At 40.5% G+C, this 24,675-nt stretch overlaps 1 protein-coding gene across 6 annotated transcripts in view; it reads right to left on the bottom strand.

Annotated features, from left to right (window-relative positions):
- ST3GAL6 (ST3 beta-galactoside alpha-2,3-sialyltransferase 6) overlaps positions 1-24,675 on the bottom strand; it is a 125,550-nt gene that overhangs the window by 21,035 nt on the left and 79,840 nt on the right. For all 6 annotated transcript variants that reach the window (XM_068973850.1, XM_068973841.1, XM_068973882.1 and 3 more), the window contains 5 exons: positions 23,839-23,927; positions 21,543-21,642; positions 17,148-17,225; positions 12,581-12,684; positions 11,533-11,596 (listed from right to left, as the gene is read on the bottom strand). In XM_068973850.1, the coding sequence (XP_068829951.1) occupies positions 11,533-11,596; positions 12,581-12,684; positions 17,148-17,225; positions 21,543-21,631 (335 nt within the window). In that variant the 5' untranslated portion in view covers positions 21,632-21,642; positions 23,839-23,927. The remainder of the gene's footprint in view (positions 1-11,532; positions 11,597-12,580; positions 12,685-17,147; positions 17,226-21,542; positions 21,643-23,838; positions 23,928-24,675) is intronic.

Genomic DNA, 24,675 nt, shown 5'->3' with positions numbered 1-24,675 from the left:
CCTATTACCCCTGTGCCTGCTGGCAGAGCCTTGCTTTCACAAGCCTAACAGTGGTGAGTATATTCTTGTGCCAAGGTTGGTGTAGATGTGGCCATGTGACCCATCCCTGGGCAATCAGATATTAGGGAAATCTGTTGGATGCTCTGGGAAACCCTCTACCCTCAGGAAGAGAATGGTTTGAAAAGAACAGTTTCGTTCTAGCCATCCCTTCCTTTCCACTTAGATACTGACACATGATAAGGCTAGCGCAGCTGTAGTCATCTCAAACCTGAGAGAGAAAGACAGAGAGAACCACCAAGAAGCTGCCCTGACATCACTGAGCCACAGATTCAATCCTGTAACCAGAGCCAGTGCACACACTCCAAATACAAAGGTACCATCCAGACAACTACATGTGCACGTCGGCACCCCCTGGGTTTGTGCACTCCAGTCTGTGCAGCCATACATGGCTGCCCTATGAACCGGATCCACAAATCTGTGGACCTTAACCCACACATCTTTAGATATGGGATATAATAAACATCTGCTGAGTTCAGATCACTCTTAGGAACAGTGTCACTTGCAAGCCTGTGCAATGGGTCGGGGTGGAGGGCTCGCTGCTAGCTCTGAACCCCCCAGTCAGCATCTCTGGGACCCTGGTCTTGTGATGGAACCTCCTGGGTCTCAGTATGCCCTTTTATGAAGTAAGGAAATCACTGAGGTCTGTGTGCATGCTCAGTCTCTCAGTCGAGTCCAACTCTTCGTAACCCCATGGATGTAGCCCACCAGACTTCTCTATCCATGGAATTTTACAGGCAAGAATACTAGAGTGGGTTGCCATTTCCTCCTCCAGGGGATCTGCCCTATCCAGGGATTGAACCCACATCTTCTGCACCTCCTGCATTGTTAGGCAAATTCTTTACCACTAGCGCACCAGGGAAGCCCCCTTACCGAGGTCTGGAATGTTGCTGATCTATGCTGTATGGAGCCATTACCCCTAGCATGTGTACCATGGTTTCTGTGTCTCTCTCCATCCAACATCTGACCACAGTAGCTGCTATAAAACACACTTATGTTTCTCTTTGCCATGTATGGTTCACTTTGTTGAAGCAGAATATCAACCTCCCCTCAGTCTCAAGTCTTCCTCCTGGCTGAAAATGCTGCCATGTAAAGACACTGTGAGACTGGAAGATGTCCAGAGCAGTGAAGCAGACACTGATATTTCTTATAGAGCTTGGGCTTTTTTTTTTTTTTTAATAAATACACTGCTGACATCTTAAGTTGTCAAAGGCCATGTTCTTGTCCTGACTGCCAATCTAACCCAGCTCTGCTGATGCTGACATAATTCATTCTGCCTAACTGAGCAACTAGGAAACTTTCACAAATTCCCCATCTGTTTAACAAGCAACTGACTTAACACAGTGCTTCCATTAAGTGAGATATTTATGTTGAGTTACTCTAGAACCACCTGTGCGGGACTCAGGCGCTCTTTGCAGAATGCAATGGTGACGGTTGGGAGTGGAGATCTGGCTCATATATTTTAAGTGAGGGCTAAGATTCTGTAATTCAGGGTTTCCACCGCTCTGGCTGTGGAAGGAGGCACTCCCACTGAGGAAAAGGGAACAGCCCTCAGGGCCAGGGTTCAAGCAGGTGCTAAGGAGCTCCATGGACAGCCAGGAAGGGTCAGGACCTCATTACATGGGCACATTCTAAGTACCTCTTCTTTGTGATGCAATTCCCTTAAAATATCTTCAATTACATTTATGAAAATATAAATATATAAATATATATATATATATGGCCATCCTGCACGAGCTGTGCTTTGGAGAATAATGAGAAACTAGAGTCCTGAGAAATCAACAGTGACAGCACAGGGCAAATACGGCACAAGAACTACAGTGTGTTATTCCTAAACATTTGTTCTAATTGGGGCATCACTGTGCCCTCTGAACAAAGCAGCTGGAAAGGAATCTAGAGGACACCTCAACCATCCCCCCTCCTTTTTAAAACTGTTTTTTTTTTTTATTAAAATATAATTCACAGGCCACAAAATTCACCCTTTTAAATAATAAAATTCAGCAGGTTCTTAGCATTCACAAAGCTGTGCCACAATCACCATTATCCAACCCAGAACATTTTCATCTCCCTGCAAAGACACCCCACAGACAGTAGGGGTTACTCCACTGCCACCCTCACCCTTGTCAGCGGCTCAACTAATCTTTCTATCTACAATTGATTTGTTTAGTCTGGCCATTTCCTGTACAGTAGACATGTTGATATGCTCTTGAGTTCAGTCGTGAGCAACTCTTTGCAACCCCATGGACTGTAGCCTGTCAGGCTCCTCTGTCCATGGAATTTTCCAGGCAAGAATACTGGAATGGGTTGTCATTTCCTATTCAAGGATCTTCCCAACCCAGGGATCAAATCCTCATCTCTTTGCATCTCCTGTATTGGCAGGTGGATTACTTTACCACTGCACCACCTGGAAATGGTAGTCACGTACAGTAAATGCAGTCATACAAGTATGTGATCTTTTGTGACCGATCTCCTTCACTGAACTGAGCAAAATGTTTTCAAGTTTCCTTCATGCTAGAGCATGAATCAGTACACTGCTTGTTATGACTGAATTATATTCCATCATGTGGATGTACATTTAATTTATCCATTCAGCAGAGGCTGGACATTTCGACTGTTTCCACTCTGGGGCTATTATGAATGATGCTACTATGAACATTCATTTACAAGTTTCAGGTGGTCATATGTTTTCAATTTAAGCTTTCTATTTTGAAATACGGAGAAGGCAATGGCACCCCACTCCAGTACTCTTGCCTGGAAAATCCCATGGACAGAGAAGCCTGGAAGGCTACAGTCCATGGGGTCACTGAGGGTCGGACATGACTGAGCAACTTCATTTTCATGCACTGGAGAAGGAAATGGTAACCCACTAATTCTAGAGTCACAGTAAGTTGCAAAAATACTACTGAGAAGTCCTGCGTACCCTTCACACAGTTTCTTCCAGTGGTTACACTGACTTAACTATTGCATAATGCTCACCCTCACTTAACGATTAACTAGCAAAACTGATTCTGGTATAATGTGCATATGCAGTTCCGCCTCTTCTTTTATAAGAAACCAAGGTTCAGAAATTCAGAAATTTGCCCAAGATCACAGGAAAGTTACAACTGACCTGCTGGCTCTAGCAATTTTTCACTACGCTGTCTCCTCTATTTTAGATGGACCATGCCACCACCTGCCCTCCCCACTCCCTCACAAAAGAATAAAACAGTTTCCTAACCTATCCTTTTCTGTCCTTATCATCTGTCACCCCATTATTCCTGTCACTTCTCCGCTGCCGAAGTTCTAGCCAGACAGCTAGTTTGAGTATTCCCATAAAAGGAGGAACGTGAAAAAACAAAGCAAACACAAAAGGTTACTCTAATACTTGTTTTAAAATGGTTTGTCTTTTTGGAACTAGCTAAAGGTGGTGGCTGCATAATATTGTGACTGTAATAAATGCCACTAAACTGTTCTCTTTAAAATGGTTCATTTACCTTATGTCAGTTTCACCTTAAGGGGAAAAAAAATGGTTTCTCAACATTTCTTTGAGACTGTTTTTCTTTCCCACATTTAGGATCCTCTGGCTGGAGGTGAAATTACAGAGAAGGCCAACTGACATATTTACTGTGCATGATCTTTAGGACGACAGTTGAGAAAACTTTTTCAGTACTATCTATTCAGAGAAGATTCTATCCAGATCATTTAAGAGGGAAAAACTTGAATATGGTTCTATTTCAATGAATTTACACATGAAACATCAGTTCAGTCACTCAGTTGTGTCCAGCTCTTTGCAATCCCAGGGACTGCAGCACACAAGGCCTCCCTGTCCATCACCAACTCCTGGAGCTTGCTCAAACTCATGTCCATCAGGTTGGTGATGACATCCAATCATCTCATCCTCTGTCAGACCCTTCCGCTCCCGCCTTCAGTCTTTCCCAGCATCAGGGTCTTTTCGAATAAGTCAGTTCTTTGCATCAGGTGGCCAAGTACTGGAGTTTCAGCTTCAGCATCAGACCTTCCAATGAATATTCATTGGACTGGCTTCCTTTAGGATGGACTGGTTGGATCTCCTTGCAGTCCAAGAGACTCTCAAGAGTCTACTCCAACACCACAGTTCAAAAGCACCAATTCTTCAGCGCTCAGCTTTCTTTATAGTCCAACTCTCACATCCACACATGACTAATGGAAAGACCACAGCTTTGATTAGAAGGACTTTTGTCAGCAAAGTAATATCTCTGCTTTTTAATATGCTGTCTAGGTTGGTCATAGCTTTTCTTCCAAGCAACAAGCATCTGTTAATTTCATGGCTGCAGTCACCATCTGCAGTGATTTTGGAGCCCCCTAAAATAAAGTCTGTCACTGTTTCCATTGTTTCCGGATTTATTCACCATGAAGTGATGGGACCGGATGCCATGGTCTTAGTTTTCTGAATGTTGAGCTTTAAGCTAGTTTTGTCACTCTCCTCTTTCACTTTTATCAAGAGGCTTTAGTTCTTCTTCACTTTCTGCAAAACGCACTGGTCACAGCAAACACCCTCTTCCAACAATACAAGAGACTGTTCTACACGTGAACATTACCAAGTGGTCAATACCAAAATCAGATTGATTATATTCTTTGCAGCCAAATATGGAGAAGCTCCTTACAGTCAGCAAAAACAAGACCAGGAGCTGACTATGGCTCAGATCATGAACACTTTATTGCAAAATTCAGATTTAAATTGAAGAGAAAACCACTAGACCATTCAGGTATCAATCAAATCCCTTGTGATTATATATATGTAACATAGAGATGTTTTAGTTTAAGCCTATGAAAACATTAAAAATCGTTTGAGGTCAGGACTTCCCTGGTGGTCCAGTGGTTAAGAATCTGCCTTGAAATGCAGGGGACACAGGTTCAATTCCCTGGTCAAGGAACTAAGATTCCACATGCCATGGAGCAACTAAGCCTGAATACTGTAATTACTAAGCCCACAATCTCTGGAGCCCCATGAACTGCAACCAGAGAGCTTGTGCACCACAACAAAAGATCCTGCATGATGCAAGAAGACCTCACATGCTGCAACTAAGACCCAATGCAGTCTTAAATATTTTTTTTCTAAATGGTTTGAGGTTAAGGATAAAGACAGAAGCCACATTAAATAACGGTGGGGGACTGCTTACAGCCCTGGAAATTCTAAAGAATATATCAAACAGAATTCACAGTTACAGTGTTTTCTTTCCTTTACCTCTTCAGACGATGTTCAGTCTAAGACATTAATTGTGGAGTCTTCTGCTAAAATGCAGAGGGAGGAAATAGAGAGGAGTACAAGTGTAGAGACCCCCTAACCTCTAATGGGCCTCAGTGTTCTCATCTTCATAATGAGGGAACTGGACTAGTGATCTCCATCCTTCCTGCCTCTGACCCACTCTGTGACTTTACTATGCTTTTGGGTCTGGCTCCCAGTCCACAGGCTTCCCAGGCAGCACTAGTGGTAAAGAACCCACTTGCCAATGCAGGAGATGCAACAGACACAGGTTCGATCCCTGGGTGGGAAAAATCCCCTGGAAGAAGGCATGGCAACCCATTCCAGTATTCCTACCTGGAGAATCCCCATGGACAGAGGAGCCTGGCAGGCTCCAGTCCATGGGGTTGCAAAGAGTCAGACAGGACTGAAGCAACTTAGCACAGCACAGACCCAGTCCACACAACTGAACAGGGACAGGGAGCTCAGGTAACTGGGATTCTTCGGGAATGGTTCAGCAACCTCAACCTTCACCCCATCCCAACCTGTTGGACCACTGCTCAGGAGTGAAACCCAGAAAGAATATAAAGGAGAAAGCCCAAGATTACTAACCTTCCATTAAAAACACATACCTCAAGGATACACATACCTCAAGGATCGAACCAAGAAGATGACATAACAATTACAAATATTTATGCACTCAACATAGGAGCACCTCAATACATATGGCAAATGCTAATAACCATAAAAGGAGACATCAACAGTAACACAATAATAGTGAGGGACTTCAGCACCCCCCTTACACCCACAGACAGATCATCCATACAAAATAAAGAAAGAAATACAAGCTCTAAGTGACTCAACAGACTAGATAGATTTAATTGATAATTTTGAACATTCCACCTGAAAGCAGTGAATACATTCTCTAGTGCCATGGAACATTCTCCAGGATAGACTACATCTTGGGTCACAAATCAAGTCTCAGAAGATTTAATAAAACTAAAACAGTCTCAAGCATCTTTTCTGACCACAATACTATGAGATTAGAAATTAATCTAAGGAACAAAACTATAAAAAATACAGAAACATGGAGGCTAAACAATGCACTGCTAAATAACCAAGTGATTACTACAGAGACTAAGTAGGAAATAAAAATACATAGAAATAAATAACAAAAACAATGACCAAAAACCTATGGGACGCATGTACCCTCAATGTTCATTACAGCACTATTTACTATAGCCAAGACATGGAAGCAGCCTAGATGTCCATCAACAGATGAATGAATACAGAAGGTGCAGTATATATACACACAAAGGGATATTACTCAGCCATAAAAATGAACGAAGTTGAGTCAGTGGAAGTGATATGGATGAACCCAGAGTCTGTCCTACAGAGTGAATTAAGTCAGAAAGAGAAAAACAAACACCGTATATTAACACATATATATGGACTCTAGAAAAAATGGTACTGATGAACACATCTGCAGGGCAGGAACAGATGTGCAGATGTAAAGAATGAACTTGTGGACACAGCAAGGGGGTGGGGGGGGGGACAAACTGACAGACAGGGTTGACATATATACAGTACTATGGATAAAACTGATAGCTAGTGGGAAGCTGCTGTATAACACAAGGAGCTCAGCTCGGTGCTCTGTGATGACCTAGAGAGGTAGAATAGGGCAGAGGGTGGGAGGGAGACTCAAGAGGAAGGGGATATATGTATACATATAGCTGACTCACGATACTGTGTAGCAGAAACACAACATTGTAAAGCAATTATATTTCAATAAAAAAACCACATACCAAAAAGATAAACAAATAAACTAAGAATGGGGGATGCAAATGGCCTACTGTGTGTTCTCATCTTTTCACAGGAATAACAGAACTGTCACAAAATCATGGAGAAAGGCAATTTTCTAGAATGAATTATTTTTTCTAAAATGAAATCTTTTCATATAAGGAAAATATAATAGATGTAATTTGAAGAGGAGAGGCCAATTACTACAATTTTTGCTAAGTGACCAAAAACTCTGGAAAAGAACAGGTTGGTGGGAGCAGTTAGTGGTGGGGGCAAAGAGGGTAGGGAAACATGGAGGTGGAACAAAGAACAAGCATGGAATTGTTACAACTCCAAGGGTCTTCCACACAGAGCTATGGCCAAACACACACTCCTGTTCCCTCCCCTCTAATTCTGGCCCAAGTTCTTCATGGTACTAAATTTAGAAAAAGGCTTATCTGGCTCACTGAGTTACTTTACTCACATTACCTACAAAGATGGCATAAAAAAGACCTCTGTAAGAAACTCCACCTCCGAATGATCTGCGACATCAACATTTTTCAACAGCTTTCATCTCCAAGAGACAAACCACAACTGGCTGCTTCAGGTGAGCGAGGTTGGTATAGTGTTATATAACTGACTTTAGAATCTTGAATATTTCCAGGCACAGAAACAGAAAATGGTAGACAACACTGACAAAGACTGTTACTTGCCACTCAATAATTATGTTTCATTAGGTGGGCACACAGCCACCGAGAATAGAGGCTACACTTTCCAGTCCACCTCCCAGCGAGGTGTGGCCCTGTAATTATACCTCTAGCCAGTGGGATATAATTGGTGGCTGCCAGCAAGTTTTTTTGTTTTTCTTTTTTTAACAATTAGTCCTCTTTGGGAGACAGGGAGATGATGGGGAGCCTTGGTTTGTAGCATTGCCATTTTCCATGGTATACATTCCCACCATGGCTATCTTCAATCTTCCACCTTGATGGCATTGGACACAGAGTTGGGAAGAGTGCCAGCTATCACAGGTTGGTACCAACTAGCTCCAGCACATCACTGGATGTATGTAATTTTGGGGAAATGGCCTTAAAGAAGGAGGGAAGTCTCAATGGCTGGGGGCATGCCCTTCCTCCTTTGTCTCCTCTACTGGCTAGAATGTACATATGACTGGTCAAAGTCCAACCATCAGAATGGACCATAGGGAGGAATAACAGTCACAACAGAGAAGCCTTGGTCACTGAGCTGGTCTGAGAATGCTTATATGCAGACTTCATTTACATGCCAATTGTCAGAAAGAGGAAAATTTGTATTGTATAAATGGAACTGATATTTGGAGTTTTCTAATTCACAGTGTAATCTATCCCAGAATGTCCCTAGGACAGTGCTTGCACTGCAGAGGGTGAAAGTTCAATCCCTCCCTGGGGAACTAAAATCCTGCAAGCCAGGTAGAGTAGCCAAAAAAACAAAAAAGAAATCTACCCCAACTAAGAGATCGTTTTTGCTACATGGGGTAAGTAAAGAGTTCAGATCTGAAACAATAAAAAAGTATCTGAAGCTTTCTGGAAGGACAAAGAGGACAGAGGGTGAATGGAAAAGCCAAAGGGGGAAGGGACTTGAAAAGGAGGTTCTTGCCTCTCTCCACCTGAGCCCCTCTCCTCTCTGACCCACAGAATCCTACAAAGAGTGCACCCAGAGACCCTTCCTAATGCACGTGGGCCATAGCTCCCAGATCCACAGAGCAGGCTCCGGGAGGACTCCTCAACTAAGAGGGGGTCCATATCCTCAGCCTGAGAAGACCTACTGTTCTCAGACCTTTCTTCTAGAGCATTTTCTCAGGCAAAGAGGAGAAATGAGAACCATATAAAGGTCACTCGAGGGACAGACTAAGGAGACTCTGAGACAGCAGTTGGCAGTTAAGTGTATTCTGCTTTGCTGGAGTTTACTTAAAATATAAACTTGGGCATGGGCTGAGGCCTGCTATGATCTTTGGGTTGTACTGTGGGTTTCAGACAAATGTAGAAGGACGAACTTAGACTGTAGGTCAAATTTATTATCACATGTGAACTCCTCCTAAAAGTCAATATGTAAAAGAAGATAATTTTGTCACAAGTATATTCTTATTTACTTTCAAAACACTCCTTCTGACATCTCTAGGGACCAACTTTGGACACATCAAACAAGCAACTGAGCAGTGCTGAGTGTCCAGCACATCACTGTGCTTGCTCTGGGAGGCCCCAACAGGGATATTCGCCATTCACTCCACACCTGAATGGTTTCTGTCTGTACACTGATGTGACTTCCATCTCTTAACAAGTTCAGATCCAAGAACCCTTGTGCCATCAGCATGATTTGCAATCCTTCATCCCCACCCACACCCGCCTCCCTCCCAGTGCTGGTGACACTAAGAACTTGATGTGAGTTGATGGTGGGCATTGGGGGGCACTCCCTGTGAGAAAGGAGGAAGTGTGGGGAAGAGCCAGACCAAGTCAGCAAGAAGAGAGGAAGTAGCCTGGCTGAGGTACATACAGATGATGAACACTTGTGTAGAGAGTGGCTCTGAAAGCAACTAAATAAAGCACAGAGAATTTTAAGCTATGACAAACCTAGACAATGTATTAAAGAGCAGAGGCATCACTTTGCCAACAAAGGTCTGTCTAGTCAAAGCTATGGTTTTTCCAGTAGTCATGCATAGGTGTGAGAGTTGGACCATAAAGAAGGCTGAGCATCAAAGAATTGGTGCTTTCAAACTGTGGTGTTGGAGAAGACTTTTGAGAGTCCCTTGGAAAGTAAGGAGATCAAACCAGTCAATTCTAAAGGAAATCAGCCCTGAATATTCATTGGAAGGACTGATGCTGAAGTTGAAGCACCAATACTTTGGCCACCTGATGAGAAGAGCCAACTCATTGGAAAGACCCTGATGCTGGAAAAGATTGAAGACAAAAGGAGAAGAGGGCATCAGAGGATGAGATGGTTAGATACCATCACATCACCAACTCAATAAACATGAGTTCGAGCAAACTTCAGGAGCTAGTAAAGGACTGGGAAGCCTGGCATGCTGCAGTCCATGGGGTCACAAAGAATCGGATACAACTGAGCAACTAAACAACAGTTCTGAGATAGAGACCAGGCCAGAACAAAACCTCCAGTCACGTACCATCTAGAATCCTGACAGTATCTCACATTTATAGGGACAAAGAGTTTTTCAAAGATTTGCAGATACTTGCTACAGTTATTTAAGACATAACCACTGTCACTCTTAAACATCCAGCCCTGGATAGACCCATCCAGGTTCACATCTTGGCTCTGACATTCACCAACTATAACAAATGACATGGATTTGCCTAGCCTCAGTTTCTCGATTTTAAAAATGAAGATCATCAAGCATACTCTGCTGGGTGGTTGTAAACATTGGAGAGAACTGATAAAAAGCACACATGCCAAAGGTCGGCATAAAACAATACTCTACAGATAAGAGTTATATAAATATCAGGAAAAAATATATATGGCTGCTGTGGATATGCAATAAAAATTGAAAGTGATTAGGTTGATGACATCGTTTTAAATTATAAAAAGTATAATCTGAAATGAATCAACATTATTACATAAATTACACCTCAATCATCTGGGTCCCTGATAGAGAAAAAAGAAATAAATTCAGACAAAATCTGGCACTGCTCCTCCAGCGCTGTCTTATGAACTATCTCCAATTTCACACTTTTGTCCACTACCATCATTTCTGAATGTATCAAAAAGTGCCTCTATTCTCCTGGATAAGAAGGGAATTCTTCCCATTTTTCTTTTTAATAGAGGTCCCACATCTGCAGGTCACCCTTTTTATCCCACTGGACAACCAGCTAAAGTCCAAAATTCAGTTTAAAACTGAGGGAAATAAGCCCATCTCTGTAAAATAAGTTGACTTGCTAAGAAGACTGTCTTAGGCAACTCAGTTCCTAAGAGGTAACTGAACACCAAAATTTTCTAAAAACTAAACTGCCTTTTGTTGCCAGAAAATGTGTGTCTAAGCACATCGTTCACTTCCTTCAAATACAATTCTGAATAAAAGGAAGAGAGCTGTTTCGGAAATCCAATATTCAAGTGAAACAGAAAAGATTCTCATGATTGAGCAATGTAGAGCGTGTACGGGAAGGTATGGGAACCATGGAGGGAGGCTGTGAGCTGATCAACAGGGAGTATGAATTAATTCTTCAGTAACAACAACTTAGAAAAGATGACTGTGGGTTAAAAATGCCCTGACTTGGCACTAGCATGGTGTGTCATCAAGACTGTCTGCAATTTTGAGCCAACAATTATGCAATGTCTAAATTATATTTGTAGTTTGTTACTGCAAGTGCCACAGAAATAACTCCTAGGCATTTTAGTTATGCACAAAAGCTATGGAATCTTCCTGAGTGAATATATGTTACACTGAAGTACATATTTTGTACTAAAACTTAGCTAAAGCTAAAAGTAAAACAGAAGCAAGAAAACAAACTCACTTGTCAAACTCATCAAAGAGATCACAATTTGGCAGTTTCCAAAGAGCAAGTCGAAAGTGTGTGGCTAGAAAACAAGTGGAGTATTAGGAATAAAACCAATCATGACTTCCTACGTCAATCATGACTTCCTGGTAAACCACTTTATCCTCTGCCCTCCCCCAAATCCACTTCAAACTGGTATGATTACCTACGATTTATTTCCTGGTGAAAATTCATGATACGACTGCAACTAGTCAGCACTACTTAACAGGGGCACCTAAAATATAAACACTCTAAGGACACTTTCCAAAAACCCCAGAAAAATAATATGCTTAATCTGAAAATAATCATAACCAAAAATTATCATATCAGATGATTCAGAAAATGATACTGATATAGAACTCAATATTCTGCAAGTTTAAACTTATCAAACTCTCTACAATGTATTCTAAATACACACACAGGATCAGCTAAATAAGGAAAATCTAACTCAGGAAACGACAGACTAGTCACCTAAAAGGCTTTCAGGATTTCTCAAAAATCTACAATGTAAAGCAAAGCAGTGGTCAGTAAGCAGAGGGGAAATTGTTTCCTCATTAGAGGATGGAGCAATTCTCTCTAACTTTAGCAAAAACAAAACATCCTCTGATTAAATTAAAAGACTGCCCAAGGATCTAGAGCTTACTGATGACACAAAACTCCTAGGTAGAGAGGCAACGTGGGAGATAGGAGGAAGTCAACCCACAGAATTGTCTTGTTAATTCTCAGCTGGAATAAAGTAAGGCATGGAACTCACGAATTACGGTGGTAAAACAAAAGCGGGAAAAACAGTTTCTCAACAACAACAACAAAAACCTACCTCTCTTCATTCTTTTATTCTACACTGACTCAAAAGGAACGGGGATTTACATATTAAAATATAATTCCTTTCACCCAATCTCAAAAATCACATCCTTAGGAATCACTATGAAACAAAATGATTAAAAGACCTTAAAATTATATAAAAACATATGGTTCACATCAAACACCAGTCATAGTATTAGGGCAGGGTAAGAATAATATTACTGACCTGATGCTCTTATCCCATAGGGCAAATCAAACTTATCGCTACCGTAGAAGGAAGCAGTATTTTTGAAATTCGCTGCACACAGAAAAGGGTGAAACTGATGATACCTGGAAGAAAAGGATGAAGAATGACTTTCCCGAATGTGTATAATATTTGCAGGTTTTTAAAATCACAACTGTAAAAAACTGTAGTATGTCATTCCTATCGTTATATTGACTATAAAATGAGCATATAATTATTTTTAAGATTCTTTCAAAATCATCTTAAACACTATTTAAATGTTACATAGAATAGGATAGGCAATGGAACTGCACACCCAGAATGGAAATGCTTTCCAGGTAGTAAAACCAAAATTATGTAACAGCTTGGGGGAGGGGACGCAAAATTTAAATACAAGTGAACCCCAATGACAGCCATCTACAGGAAGAAACAAAAGAACAAATGAGGGAAAATAAAAGTATAAATGCTGATCCACTCCCCAAAGAAAAGATACCACATATATAAAGCTGTTGTCAGCAGTGAAAATTAAAATACACTAAAAGCTAGAGGTAACTAGAACTGAACTCTCTCCTGATGTCATTAAATTAAAAATATACTCAAGAATGACGGGTGTCTTCTTATTGCTTCCCTGCCCCACTGCTATACTCGGGTACTCTCTCAGTCAAGAACGTATCATGAGGCATCTCTGTTTTTTAATGGTCCCTTCTTTCCACCTTTACCAGTTTTGTTCCTCCTAAATAAATAAACTGCAGGCGGAGATGAGAGTGCCCCTGGGGTTTCAGAGGCCACAAGACAAAATGGAAATAAGAAGCACCAGAACAGGAATGACCGCTTCCCCAGTGGCTGTGGTAAAGAGTCCACCTTCACGTGCAGGAGGCATGGGTTCAGTCCCTGGGTTGGGAAGATCCTCCGGAGGAGGGCATGGCAACCCACTCCAGTATTCTTGCCTGGAGAATCTCATGGACAGAGGAGCCTGGTGGGCTACAGTCCACGGGGGTCACAAGAGTCGGACACAACTGAAGCAAGTGAGCATGCACGCGTAAGGATGAATTAGCTTCAGCTTTATCCTGGTTTTGCTACTCAGGAACTACTAACCTGGGCAAGTCATAGGAGCTCAAGATCTCCAGAGCTGAACTGAGAACTGACACCATATTCAGACTAAGCAAAGAGTTGAGAGACCACCCCTTCCTACTTGAGAAGAGTGTGTATGTCAGATTCAGTTGTGACAAGCGTTAGCAGCCTGGGGAGGGGGATCCCAGCCAATTTCAAAAGGTCGTTATCTGTATCAGGTTTGATCTCTAAGCTTGGGATCTGCTCTGGGAAGACAAGTGTCAGGTCTCCTGACTTAAAATTTCTAAATGAAATAATTGTTCAACACGGTGAGCAAAGAATGTGGCCTACCATTTCAGTAAACAAAGGATGTTGAAGCCTTTAACCCTTCAGCTACTCCCTCTGAACCCCAACTGCACTCTGTCGGGAATTCAGGAAGAAAAACAAAAACAGGATACTGGCCCCTGATAGCTATGGTGCATATCCAAGGAGTAACTTCAATAATCCAGTCTCTTGCATCTTCCCACACATAGAAAAGGGCTGAATTCATTATCTTGAGATGTCTGTCTGGTTTAATTAGCACTAATCTTTTGATGTTTGACTCCCTCATGTTGGTTTGTTGTTTTTGCAAAAACTCCTATAAATCCTGGCTTCTCCTATACCTCTTTGGAACAGTCCCTCAGAGCTATCTGAGAGGCTGTATCCCCAGCTTAAGTCCTCAGTAACACCCCCAATAAAACATAAGGCTCAACTTTTAGGTTGTGTGTTTTTTCTTTTTTTTTTTTCCAGTTGATAGCACCATGTCTCAGACATAGTTGGGGCTCAATAAGTATCAGCCTCATCTATAATAATGATACATGACATTGTGTAAACATTATATTACAGTGGGTTATATTACATTATAATGATCATATTATATATCTGCTCTTGGTACTCCTACAAAAGCCCAGAAAGAAAAGGAAATTCTACTAGTCAATTTAGACTGTCAACAGAAAAGGTGACCTGCCATTTCAGTAAACAAAGGAAGCTGAAGCCAGCGAGCCTTCAGCCACTACAGCTGCCCCAGAGGGAAATTCACAATGGAGAAAAACAGAATACTAGTCTTAGACAGTGCCCTAGACAGTTATGGTGCATAACAAAAAGAATAATTCAATAAACCCAGACTCCTGCATCTTCCTATCTATGGAAAAGCATGAAAATCAATAACTTGAGATGTCTGTTTTTGTGATTAGCAGTCATCTTTTAACGTTTGACAACATGTCTGTTTGTCTTTTTCAGTAAAAACTACTCTATATCCTGGCTCCTCCCTTACCTCTTTGGAAGAATTCCTCAGAGCTATCTGAGAGGCTGCCATCTCAGGCTTCAGTCCTGAGTGTTTGTGCTCTGCTCTATCGCTGAGTCATGTCCAACTCTTTGTGACCCCACAGACTGTAGCCCACCAGGTTCCTCTGTCCATGGATTTTTTTTTAAGCAAGAATACGGGAGTGGGTTGCCATTTCCTCCTCCAGGGGCTCCTTCCGACCCAAGGATCGAACCCACATCTCCTGTGTCTGCTGCACTGCAGGTGGATTCTTTACCTGCTGAGCCACAGTAAGGTAACAAGGTTCCCAAGTAAAACATTCTCAACTTTTAGGTTGTGCTTTTTAAAATTTTATTCAGTTGACAAGATAAAGAAACTGAAGCTATAAAAAAGTGAAGTAACCATTATCTGGAGTTACTAACCCATTTGTTTCAGTTAACAAAGCTGAAACCACGCCTAACCTCAACACTAAGCAAAGGGGTCCAGGCCTAGCACATTTACCACAGGTAACGCTGCCAGGTTTCCCAGCAGAGCTTCTCCCAATGGCTACTGGCAAAGGATAGCCCTGCCTCCAAGGAATACCATTCACAGGACAGGTGTGCAGACTTACACATCTGCTGAGCAGTCTTTCATAAATATTTTAACCCCTTTGGGTTTTCTCAGAAAGGAAATACCTTTCTTCTCTAAAGCTAAAGATAAAAGAGTACCTTGAATCTAGAGAAGCATTCCAAACCTGTGGTCTGCAACCGTTCGTGGCTCATGAAGTCAATTTTGCAAGTCAAGATCAGCTCATTTTTAAAAAGTGAATAGAACAGATTATAGGCTATCTGGAGTAGGAAAGGTAAAAATTGTTTATTTTTTATTATAAATAAACTTAGTACAAACACTAAGTTCCAAGGCAAGATATACTTCTTACTATGGGTCACGGTAAACAAAACAATTCTTTAATCACTCTTCTAGTTTTGCAATGGTCCTAACTGGACACACACCCATGGCTTGACTACAAGTAGCCACGGCACACCCATAGTTAGACATAAAAACATTTTGTTTCTAAAGCATTCCAGAGTTGGCTGATTTTAAAGGGACTGGTGGCCTCTAAAGATTAAGAACCAGTCATGGAAAGGTACTGAGAAATGGACCATTTCTTGCCATACCAGTAAATAATCTCTTAGTCGCCAGTGATTGTAGCCACCACTGATGGTGAACTGGTGAGCCCTGAGGGAACTCAGGATGTGAAAACACAGGACATTAGCTCCAGAGAGCTAAGGTGCATGTTAAAGGAATGATTTCAGTGGGCCCAGACTCTTGCATCTTCACATACATAGAAAAGCACTAAGTTCCTTGAGATATCTGGTTTTCCTTTAATTAACAATAATATTTTAACATTCAGACTACCTGCCCTTTGTTGCCAAACTTCTATATAACCTAGCTTTCCCTCCTTGAAGCAGTTCTCTCAGGGTTACTTGAGATGCTGCCTCCTGGACTTAAAGTCCTAAAAATGCCCACCACATAAATCATAACTCTCAACTTTTAGGCTGTGAATGTTTTTTAAGTTGACAGGACAGTACAATAATATAAGGAAATAAGGAAAAAAAGAAAATGTGAATTTTAGATCCTTAATAGACAAAAATGCTGAAAAGCTTGTATGTGTTTACACAGTTCAACATGCCCAGACCTGACTGTCATTTATTTCTGGAAGCATTCTGACCAGCACTCTATCAAAGCTGTGGTGAAAAAAGAATATTTGTGGATGGAAGAGTAAATTCTTTTCAAGTCCTGACAACCGTAATCAACAATCATTATTTATATTCTATGAAGTTCATTAAAAGTTTGTGAAAGGAAAATTTCTGCTGTAAACTTTAACCCAGAGATAAGGCAGAAGAAACCACAAAATAAAAAGGGTGGAAAATAACATGGGAACGAGGGTGAGAAAAAAGGACAGCGCACTCTTATGATCAAACACAACCAGACCTCTCTAATCTCACCTGTATGAAAAGAAAACTGGTCTGACTGAGTTCTTCAATGCCTTTTCTTAAAATATATGCAGAGTTCTGACTAAAAGCACAAAAAGACATAGGACAGTCAAGCTCTTCCTTAAATGTAGGGTATCCATTTTACATTGCTCAGATTTGCACAGAAAAAAAAGCAAACAAGTGTGGAGAACAATTACAAACACATTTTTGAACATTTTGTGTGTCACGGTTTCTTTTGTATTTTTACCTCAGGAGAGAGGCAAAAGCTGGCTTTGATAAACAAGGCTGGATCTTATTTCTCGGCTTCATTTCCATAGGTGTCACCCTAGGAGACAAAAAAAAAAGTGTCAGTCAGAAGGCAGAACTGGGCAGCCAGCCCAAAGGGAAGCAAACACCCTGGGAAGCCAAGCGGTACCAAAAGGGAGACGCTTCTCAGACAGGGGATAGGAATCCTCACTGCAGCCCCTGAGGTAGGACAGAAACTTCTCCTAGTCCTGGACATGTCTGAGGATTCATGGATATAAAGCAAGAGAGAGTGGAAAAAAGGCTGAGGTGACAAATGACCCAAAAGGATCAGAGAGCAGAGACTCAAAGGACCCTTCGAGAAGAACTAGGAAAAAAATAAAGAAAAAAGAACCAGGACTCCCACACTATGGAAGTCATGGCCTGGCTCATATTTCAGAAGTTCTTGGACACCTGAGAAATGCACACGGCTGTCAAGGTCCTCCATGCCACCTGCATGGATACCTATGGGCACCGAATGCCAGAGAGACGCTGCCCTGAGCAGGTTCCATAGCCCCTGCTTGTGACCGGAGGACTCCACCGTCCCACTATTTGGCGTCATAGCGAACTCTCCACCATTTGAAAGGGTATTGTGAAACAAGACAGAGCATGACAGTGAAGACAGATGAAAGGGCCGGGGCAGCAGGATCCAGACTCAGCCAGGAAAGAGGAAAACAGCTTCATGTGAGAAACTAGGAATGATCATCAGTTGTATGGAGAATTAACCTAAAACAGAAAACCAATCAGTTTTCTTCTATAATCACCAGATTTAAACAGAAATAGCCTAACCCCTTCAGGGACTGACTCAATTTTACACTTTTTTAGTACAAAATTCCCAGTTAAAACTCTAGGTTTCTGTAGTATGAGGCTAGTAGAAAAGACTCATCTTTGGTAAATACCCTGAATGGCAAAAACCTCTTGATTTACTTGTAAAGAAGATAAATAAATATGGTGGGATATAACACCAAGCCATGAAAATCAAATTATAATCTGAGGACAAAATAAAGTATAAAATATTACTTGGGTTCCAAGTCTATTAAAATAGAAAACAAACTATTTGAGGACATTGTGAAGCCAAACTTTGAGTGTTTTTTTTTTTTTTTAAAAAGACAATAATTATTCTTCTTAAATAGTTCAGGAAGCACGTTCACAGCATCTGAGGTAATTTCATGATATTTTCTGTGGAGTAATGTGTTAGTTTAGGAGTCACATGAACACGCCTCGAATTCTAATGACAAAAAAATGTGCTGAATTTGGACCCTTTTCATTGTCTTCTTTATCATTTCCCCTGTGAGCCAGAATATGATTTGTTGGGAATTAGCAATCTAGCCAACTTCGTGCTTTCTCTTCTGTTCTTATCTCCCATTACTAAGTGTGGAACAGAGACAGGAAGGGGCAGAGATACAGGGAGAGATGCCTGTAGGAGCCTCACGTGGTGTACGGACAGACTTCTAAGACCTCTGACTCACTGGTGGTGGTGGTTTAGTAGCCAAGTCCAACTCTTGCAACCCCATGGACTGTAGCCTGCCAGACTCCTCTGTCCATGGGGATTCTCTGGGCAAGAATACTGAAGTGGGTTGCCATTTCCTTCTCCAGGGGATCTTCCCCACCCAGGGATCGAAGCCGGGTTGTCCAAAAACCTCAAAACTTACAGCCAAACCCACACACCTGGCACTGGGTTTTTCCAGTGACCATAAAGAGCATGACAATGATTTGCCTAACTTCCTTCCATAAAGAGCACTACAATGATTTTTCAACCAACCAGTAATGAAATCAAATGCAGAAGCACCATTTTTTTTTTTAATTTAGTAAAACAAAACCTAGAAACATGATCTAGCATCTACTGTTCAAACACTGGCAAAAAATACTGAACTTTTGTCTAAGTGAAGAAGTTTTTTGTGGTTTATTTGACGTCATATAATACCACCCATTCAGAATTTAAAGGTCATTAAAACTTGATTCCTTGCCAAAGGACTGGCAATAGGAAGAAAGGATACCTTGAGACTAACAGACAGCTGTCCTCCAGGACTACATTATACATTTACAAGCTAAGTAATTGGGTTTTCCAACCTGCTGTCCACATCACAATTTTTCTGCTCTAGTCATTTGCAGAAGAGTTTCTTTTTAAAAAACATTTATACTAAACAGTAGGCAATTTCTGAGCAGATCTCTGGGAAACTCAAGCAAAGTAATTTCTGAATTCTGAGTTTTAAAGATATATTTTGAGGAGAAAAAGACATAATCTATTTTGATGCTTTCATTTTAGCAGTTTTGAATAACCCATCCTCAGTGTTAAAAAAACTGTTTCGTGTAACTGAGGATACTTTTGGTTCAAACCATGTAATTTTACATGATTTGTTGCAAATAAAGCAATATGTATAGTAACTTTTCTATTTATCTTTACTATAGAAAATATTTTAGAATGTTCTTGATAGACTAGCATGATTATCAATGGTCTCAAACTCTTGGTGGGAATGGTAGTTAAGCAAAGTATAGCTCAAGAATTTGGAAAATTAGGAAGAGAGTACCTCTCTCCCCACCCCACCTAAATGTGAAATTTGGTAAATTAGAATACTTTATAAAAAACAAATTCATATTAATTACCATTATAAGAGGTATTTGTTTTCAACTACATTGAAGATAATCAGGAAAGTTTTTTTTCCTTAACATTTCTCCCTAGGGTAGCATCATAACAAAAACTTAATGCTAAGAAACATTTTATATGCTATAAAATGTTTAATACACACTTTAAACTAGATTATCTGTTTCTTCTCCCACAATAACTAATCTGTTTTTAGTATCAGCAACATTTGGCAAGTTTATTTCTTAGATATAAACTGTGGTTCATCTGTTCACTGCTTTAAGTAAAAAAAAATCATTCCCAGGAGAAAAAGCAGAAAAAGCATCAATTAACAAGAAAGACAAGTGACTTCATTTGTTTCTAGAAAAAGAAATGCTTAATTAACTATCCTGTATTTGGACTTATTCAGGTGTTAAGAAATTGAGGGAGGTATAAAAGGTTCAATGACAACAGTGCTCTTTTTTTAACCTAACAGCCCAGCCTTAACTGTGAACTTGAACCCAAAAAGGACAGTTGTCATAGAGCGACTCAAGGAAATGTCTGCTTGGCATTGATAAGCAACAGTCAAATGGAGAGACATACTTGCTTGGTCAATTTAGTCTCTAATTCCAGTAAGTTCTTTGCTTTTAGAAGCACCTCCCTTTTTTTTAAAACACACCACAAGGAGAGTATAGACAGTTGCCCTACATCACATGCTCTGTGACTTATAGAAATCAGCACATTTTCAGATTAGACAGAATCATTTTTGTAATCTTTGGATTTGTTTTGCTTTAATTTGAAAAGTTGCACTGTAATTAATCAACTCTAGCAAAATTTTGTATATGGTAGTATAGTGTTAAATTATCCTGTGACAATGCTGCTCTGAATTTTCTTCTTTTTTAAAAAAAACAAAACCTGTTGCTTAGAAGCCATGAACCATTTTACTTTACTTCAACTTGTCAAAATTTCTTGTTTTAAAAAATGATCATGTGGGTTCACTCATGAGATTCATGTCCAGAAGTCTGTATTTAAGTTGACTAGTTGTGATAGATCAGGAACTGCTGTGACTCCTTTTTCAAAGAAATTTAATTGATTTTGAAGCTTTTTCAATTGTCACATGCTCTGTGACTAGTGCAAGGAAATCAAGTTCTGTGTTGTATTTGTTCCAGTCATTTCTATTCAGGTCACACATTGTAGCTAATTTTTATTTGCAATTTGTTTATTCAAACTAAGTAAATATTTTTCAAAAGAGAAAAAGGAAAAGGATAAAAAGCTTAACATAGGAGTTTTCTCTGTAATAAAGCTACCTGTGCCCCTCCAAATTTTGTATGTGATATTTCAAGTTAAAGTCATTTCAAATTCAGCCTATATCACTACTCAGCAAATATTTTTAAACAAAGGAAACCATATGTAAGTGTCCACATTTATCAACAATCTTTACCCCAATATTTTAGACTCTTAAGACTCAAATGCCACTGAGTCTAAGAATTACTCCATCAATTAAAAAAGATGAATTATATAAATCAGAATCCCAAAGATGGTCAAGAGCACTGCTTCACTGAAAAGTCCAAAAAAAAAAAACCCACCAAAACCCAATGTTGCTTACCAATATTTAAACGGTTATGTGTAATATATAAGATACTAGAATGGTAAAACTCTAACTTATAATGGAAAAGCTAGAAAAGGCTCAAAATGTTACAGGGTTTGTTTGTTTTGTAATAGGTCCTTTTAATATCATTTGTGTGTTCATGTGAAAGACCAGTTGGGGGGTCATTTTTAAGCAGCAAAAATAAGACTTACCCATAGTCATTTGTTCGCCACAATATACAATGCAGCACATAATAGAGGAGGACAGCACTCAGGAAGATGGCCAGGAGGTACCCTCTCATGGCTGGCCCACCTGGAACACAGGGAATGAGGCCAAGGGAAAGGCAAGACCATTACACAGATGATTCACACAATGACCTACCTACAGGCATTAGTGAACAGAGAAACAGACAGAGGAAGAACAGAAGAAGCTGATGTCAGCCTGTTATTTTGGAAACACCCACTAAATCTGCAGAAAGAGAATATTTTTTTCTGTCTCTCATCTTCTTTAATCAACACAACACGATTCATGTTCAGAGCAATACTTTCCTGTATTAAAGAAGTAAAAAATTCATTCAGAACAAAATTTTACACATCTATTTAATACCCATTTTTTTTAAAAAAATATCTATTTTCTCTCTCTCAAGAGAAAGTGAATATATACCTTAAGATGTGAAAAAAACATTTTGTTTCATCAGTGCTCAAAATGACTTTTAAATGCTATATAAGCTAAAAGTCATTTCCTCACTTTAAAAGACTGGGGAAAAAAACCACTAAAAAATATTTACCATAGCCTCAATTTTTACACACTTTTATATGCACCATGTCACAGCATAGGTAAATTTAGCACCTTTACAAAATAGATTTTTTTTTAAGCCTAAAACATTTTCTTTAGTTTCCACTTCTGCATCATAGGCAGATATGAATATGTTCTCACTTCTACATGTAAGTAAATGAGAAAGACAAATTTCAAGATGTTTTCATTTCAGTGCATCTTTATATCTCTTCCCAGGTTTCTGGTCCATCCAGACTTGAATGTACCACCCCACTCACTCTTGTCCAAAGTGTGAAAGTGTTTAGTCACTCAGTCATGTCCGATCCCATGGACTGTAGCCTGCCAGGCTCCTCTGTTCATGGGATTCTCCAGGCAAGAATATTGGAGTGGGTAGCCATTTCCTTCTAAAGAGGATCTGCCCGGCCCAGGGACCAAACCCAGGTCTCCTGCTTTGGCAGGCGGATTCTTTACCATCTGAGCCACCAAGAAAGCTAACCTCAATTAGGGCGATGCAATGTAGAACATGTGAGTCTAGTTAGATTCTTTTTTCTTTTTGTAATTTTATTGAAATGTATGTGATTGGTTAGATTCTTAAAGAGTTCCATTGCCTTTATAGATATAATCGACTACACATAAAAGAAACTGTTCTTGATAATGTGAGGTCATCATAATAAATGTCTTTAATTGTTCTGGGCACAATTAGAGTTAAGACTCTCAGGAGCTATTGAGGGTACGGGGCTATTTGGAAGTGATCATCAACTGTAGTGATGATCCCATGGAAATTGCTAGGTGCGCCACCCTCACCATCAGCTGTTGCTTCTCACTGCAGTGAATGCAGCCACCACCCCCACATGCCACTATATAAACTAATTAGAAGTGAAGGCTGTGTCAGGAGGAAGCAAATGAACACCTCAAATGAGCAAACTTTAGTTTACACATACTTCCAGTTTAGCCACAAAACCCCCAATCAACCCTGATTGGAAATCAGAAGACAGAAATCATGGCCCAACTCCATGTAATTCCTGGCCTGGAGGTGGGAGGGGCTTAGGTAAATTAGTCTTCCTTTTCCAGCCTGACTGTTCTCACATGTTGAGGAGTGATAGCACACAACCAACCTCTTTGGGCTATTAGATAGATTAGCCAAAAGGATGGGCATCGGGCATAACTAGGACAGAAAAGTAAGTGCAAATAAGTGTGTATATCTTATGATTGTTTGTTTTCTGAAACTAAAGCCAGCTGTGAGTTTTGTTTCCTCACAGTAAAGTGCATGGGTTTGAGAAAACCAAAGGGAGACTTGGCCCACCCATTGTGCAGCCTGAGCAGTACTCCCGTTGGACTGAAGGGAAGAGTCAACTGGGCACAGCCACGGCACAAAGGCCACACCCTCTGCTGGCAGAGAGAGTAAAGCAAGGAAGGGCACAGATCTTCTCGGGCCCAGGCCTCCCTGTCCACTTTATTCCGTCTTCCTCACCCCTCTGTAATATATGTCTTGACATGTTATGCATTATTTTAGAAACCATCTTAAGTTTTTGGTTAAAAGCAAGAAATAAATTACATGATCATCCAGTGGGTAAAAAAAAAAAAAAAAAAAAAGTATGGCTCTGGGTTTCTTGAGAAATAATTGGCCAAAAAAAAAAAAAGAAAATCCAAGGAATAGAGAGAACTCAGGTTTGGGATGATCTGAGTGAAAGTCCACGAAAATGAGGCAGTGAAGATGGTGGATGCATCACTTACCTAGTTTATTGAGGAAACAAGGGCAGCGAGACAGCGAGCCTGACCTTTAAGACATGTGCAGCAAACGCTGGCTCCACTTCGTCCCCTTCCTGTGCGAGAGAATAATGTGTGCTCAGTAGTGTCCAGCTCTTTGCAGCCCCATGGACTGTAGCCTGCCAGGCTCCTCTGCCCATGGAATTTTCCAGGCAAGAATACTGGAGTGGGTTGCCATTTCCTTCTCCAGGGGGTCTTCCAGACCCTGGGATCAAACCCGTGTCTTTTGTGTCTCCTGCATTGGCAGGCAGATTCTTAACAACTAGTACTACCTGGGAAGCCCGTGTGAGAGAAGTGATAATATTAAACACTTAGCCAGAGGCCATGAGCCATGCTTCGTGCTGACGATACAGGGAGCTGGCGTGGACTGGTCTTGGCTCATGCCTTGGACTGAACTGGCCCTGGCAAATGTTTCTTTTTTCATGCGTCACACAAACATGAATGTAGGATAAATACAAAAAACTCCAAAGAACACTGAGGAATTCTTTACATACCCTGTGACTCATCTAAAAATACATGGCAACTAAGCCTTTTTTGTTGTATAACTGATGGTTTCAGTTATCAGGGATGTTTAGCAACTAAGTTCTAAAATGCACAAATTAGACTTGGACCAAGAAAGTTTTAGAAATTACTGATACCAGTCTTAAGACTGTCCTGGAAGGCATTTTACCATGGGCCAATCAAATATTTAAGACTCAAATATTTAAATACTCAGATATTTAAGACTCCATACAAAGTAACATCAGTTATGCAAACATGCAACAAAGATGCCACTTACCAGTAACAGCAGTTTTTTAAAAAACA

Source organism: Capricornis sumatraensis, chromosome 1 (genome assembly GCF_032405125.1).
Source record: "Capricornis sumatraensis isolate serow.1 chromosome 1, serow.2, whole genome shotgun sequence".
Lineage (NCBI taxonomy): Eukaryota > Metazoa > Chordata > Mammalia > Artiodactyla > Bovidae > Capricornis > Capricornis sumatraensis.
This window is presented reverse-complemented; position numbering and strand designations above follow the sequence as displayed.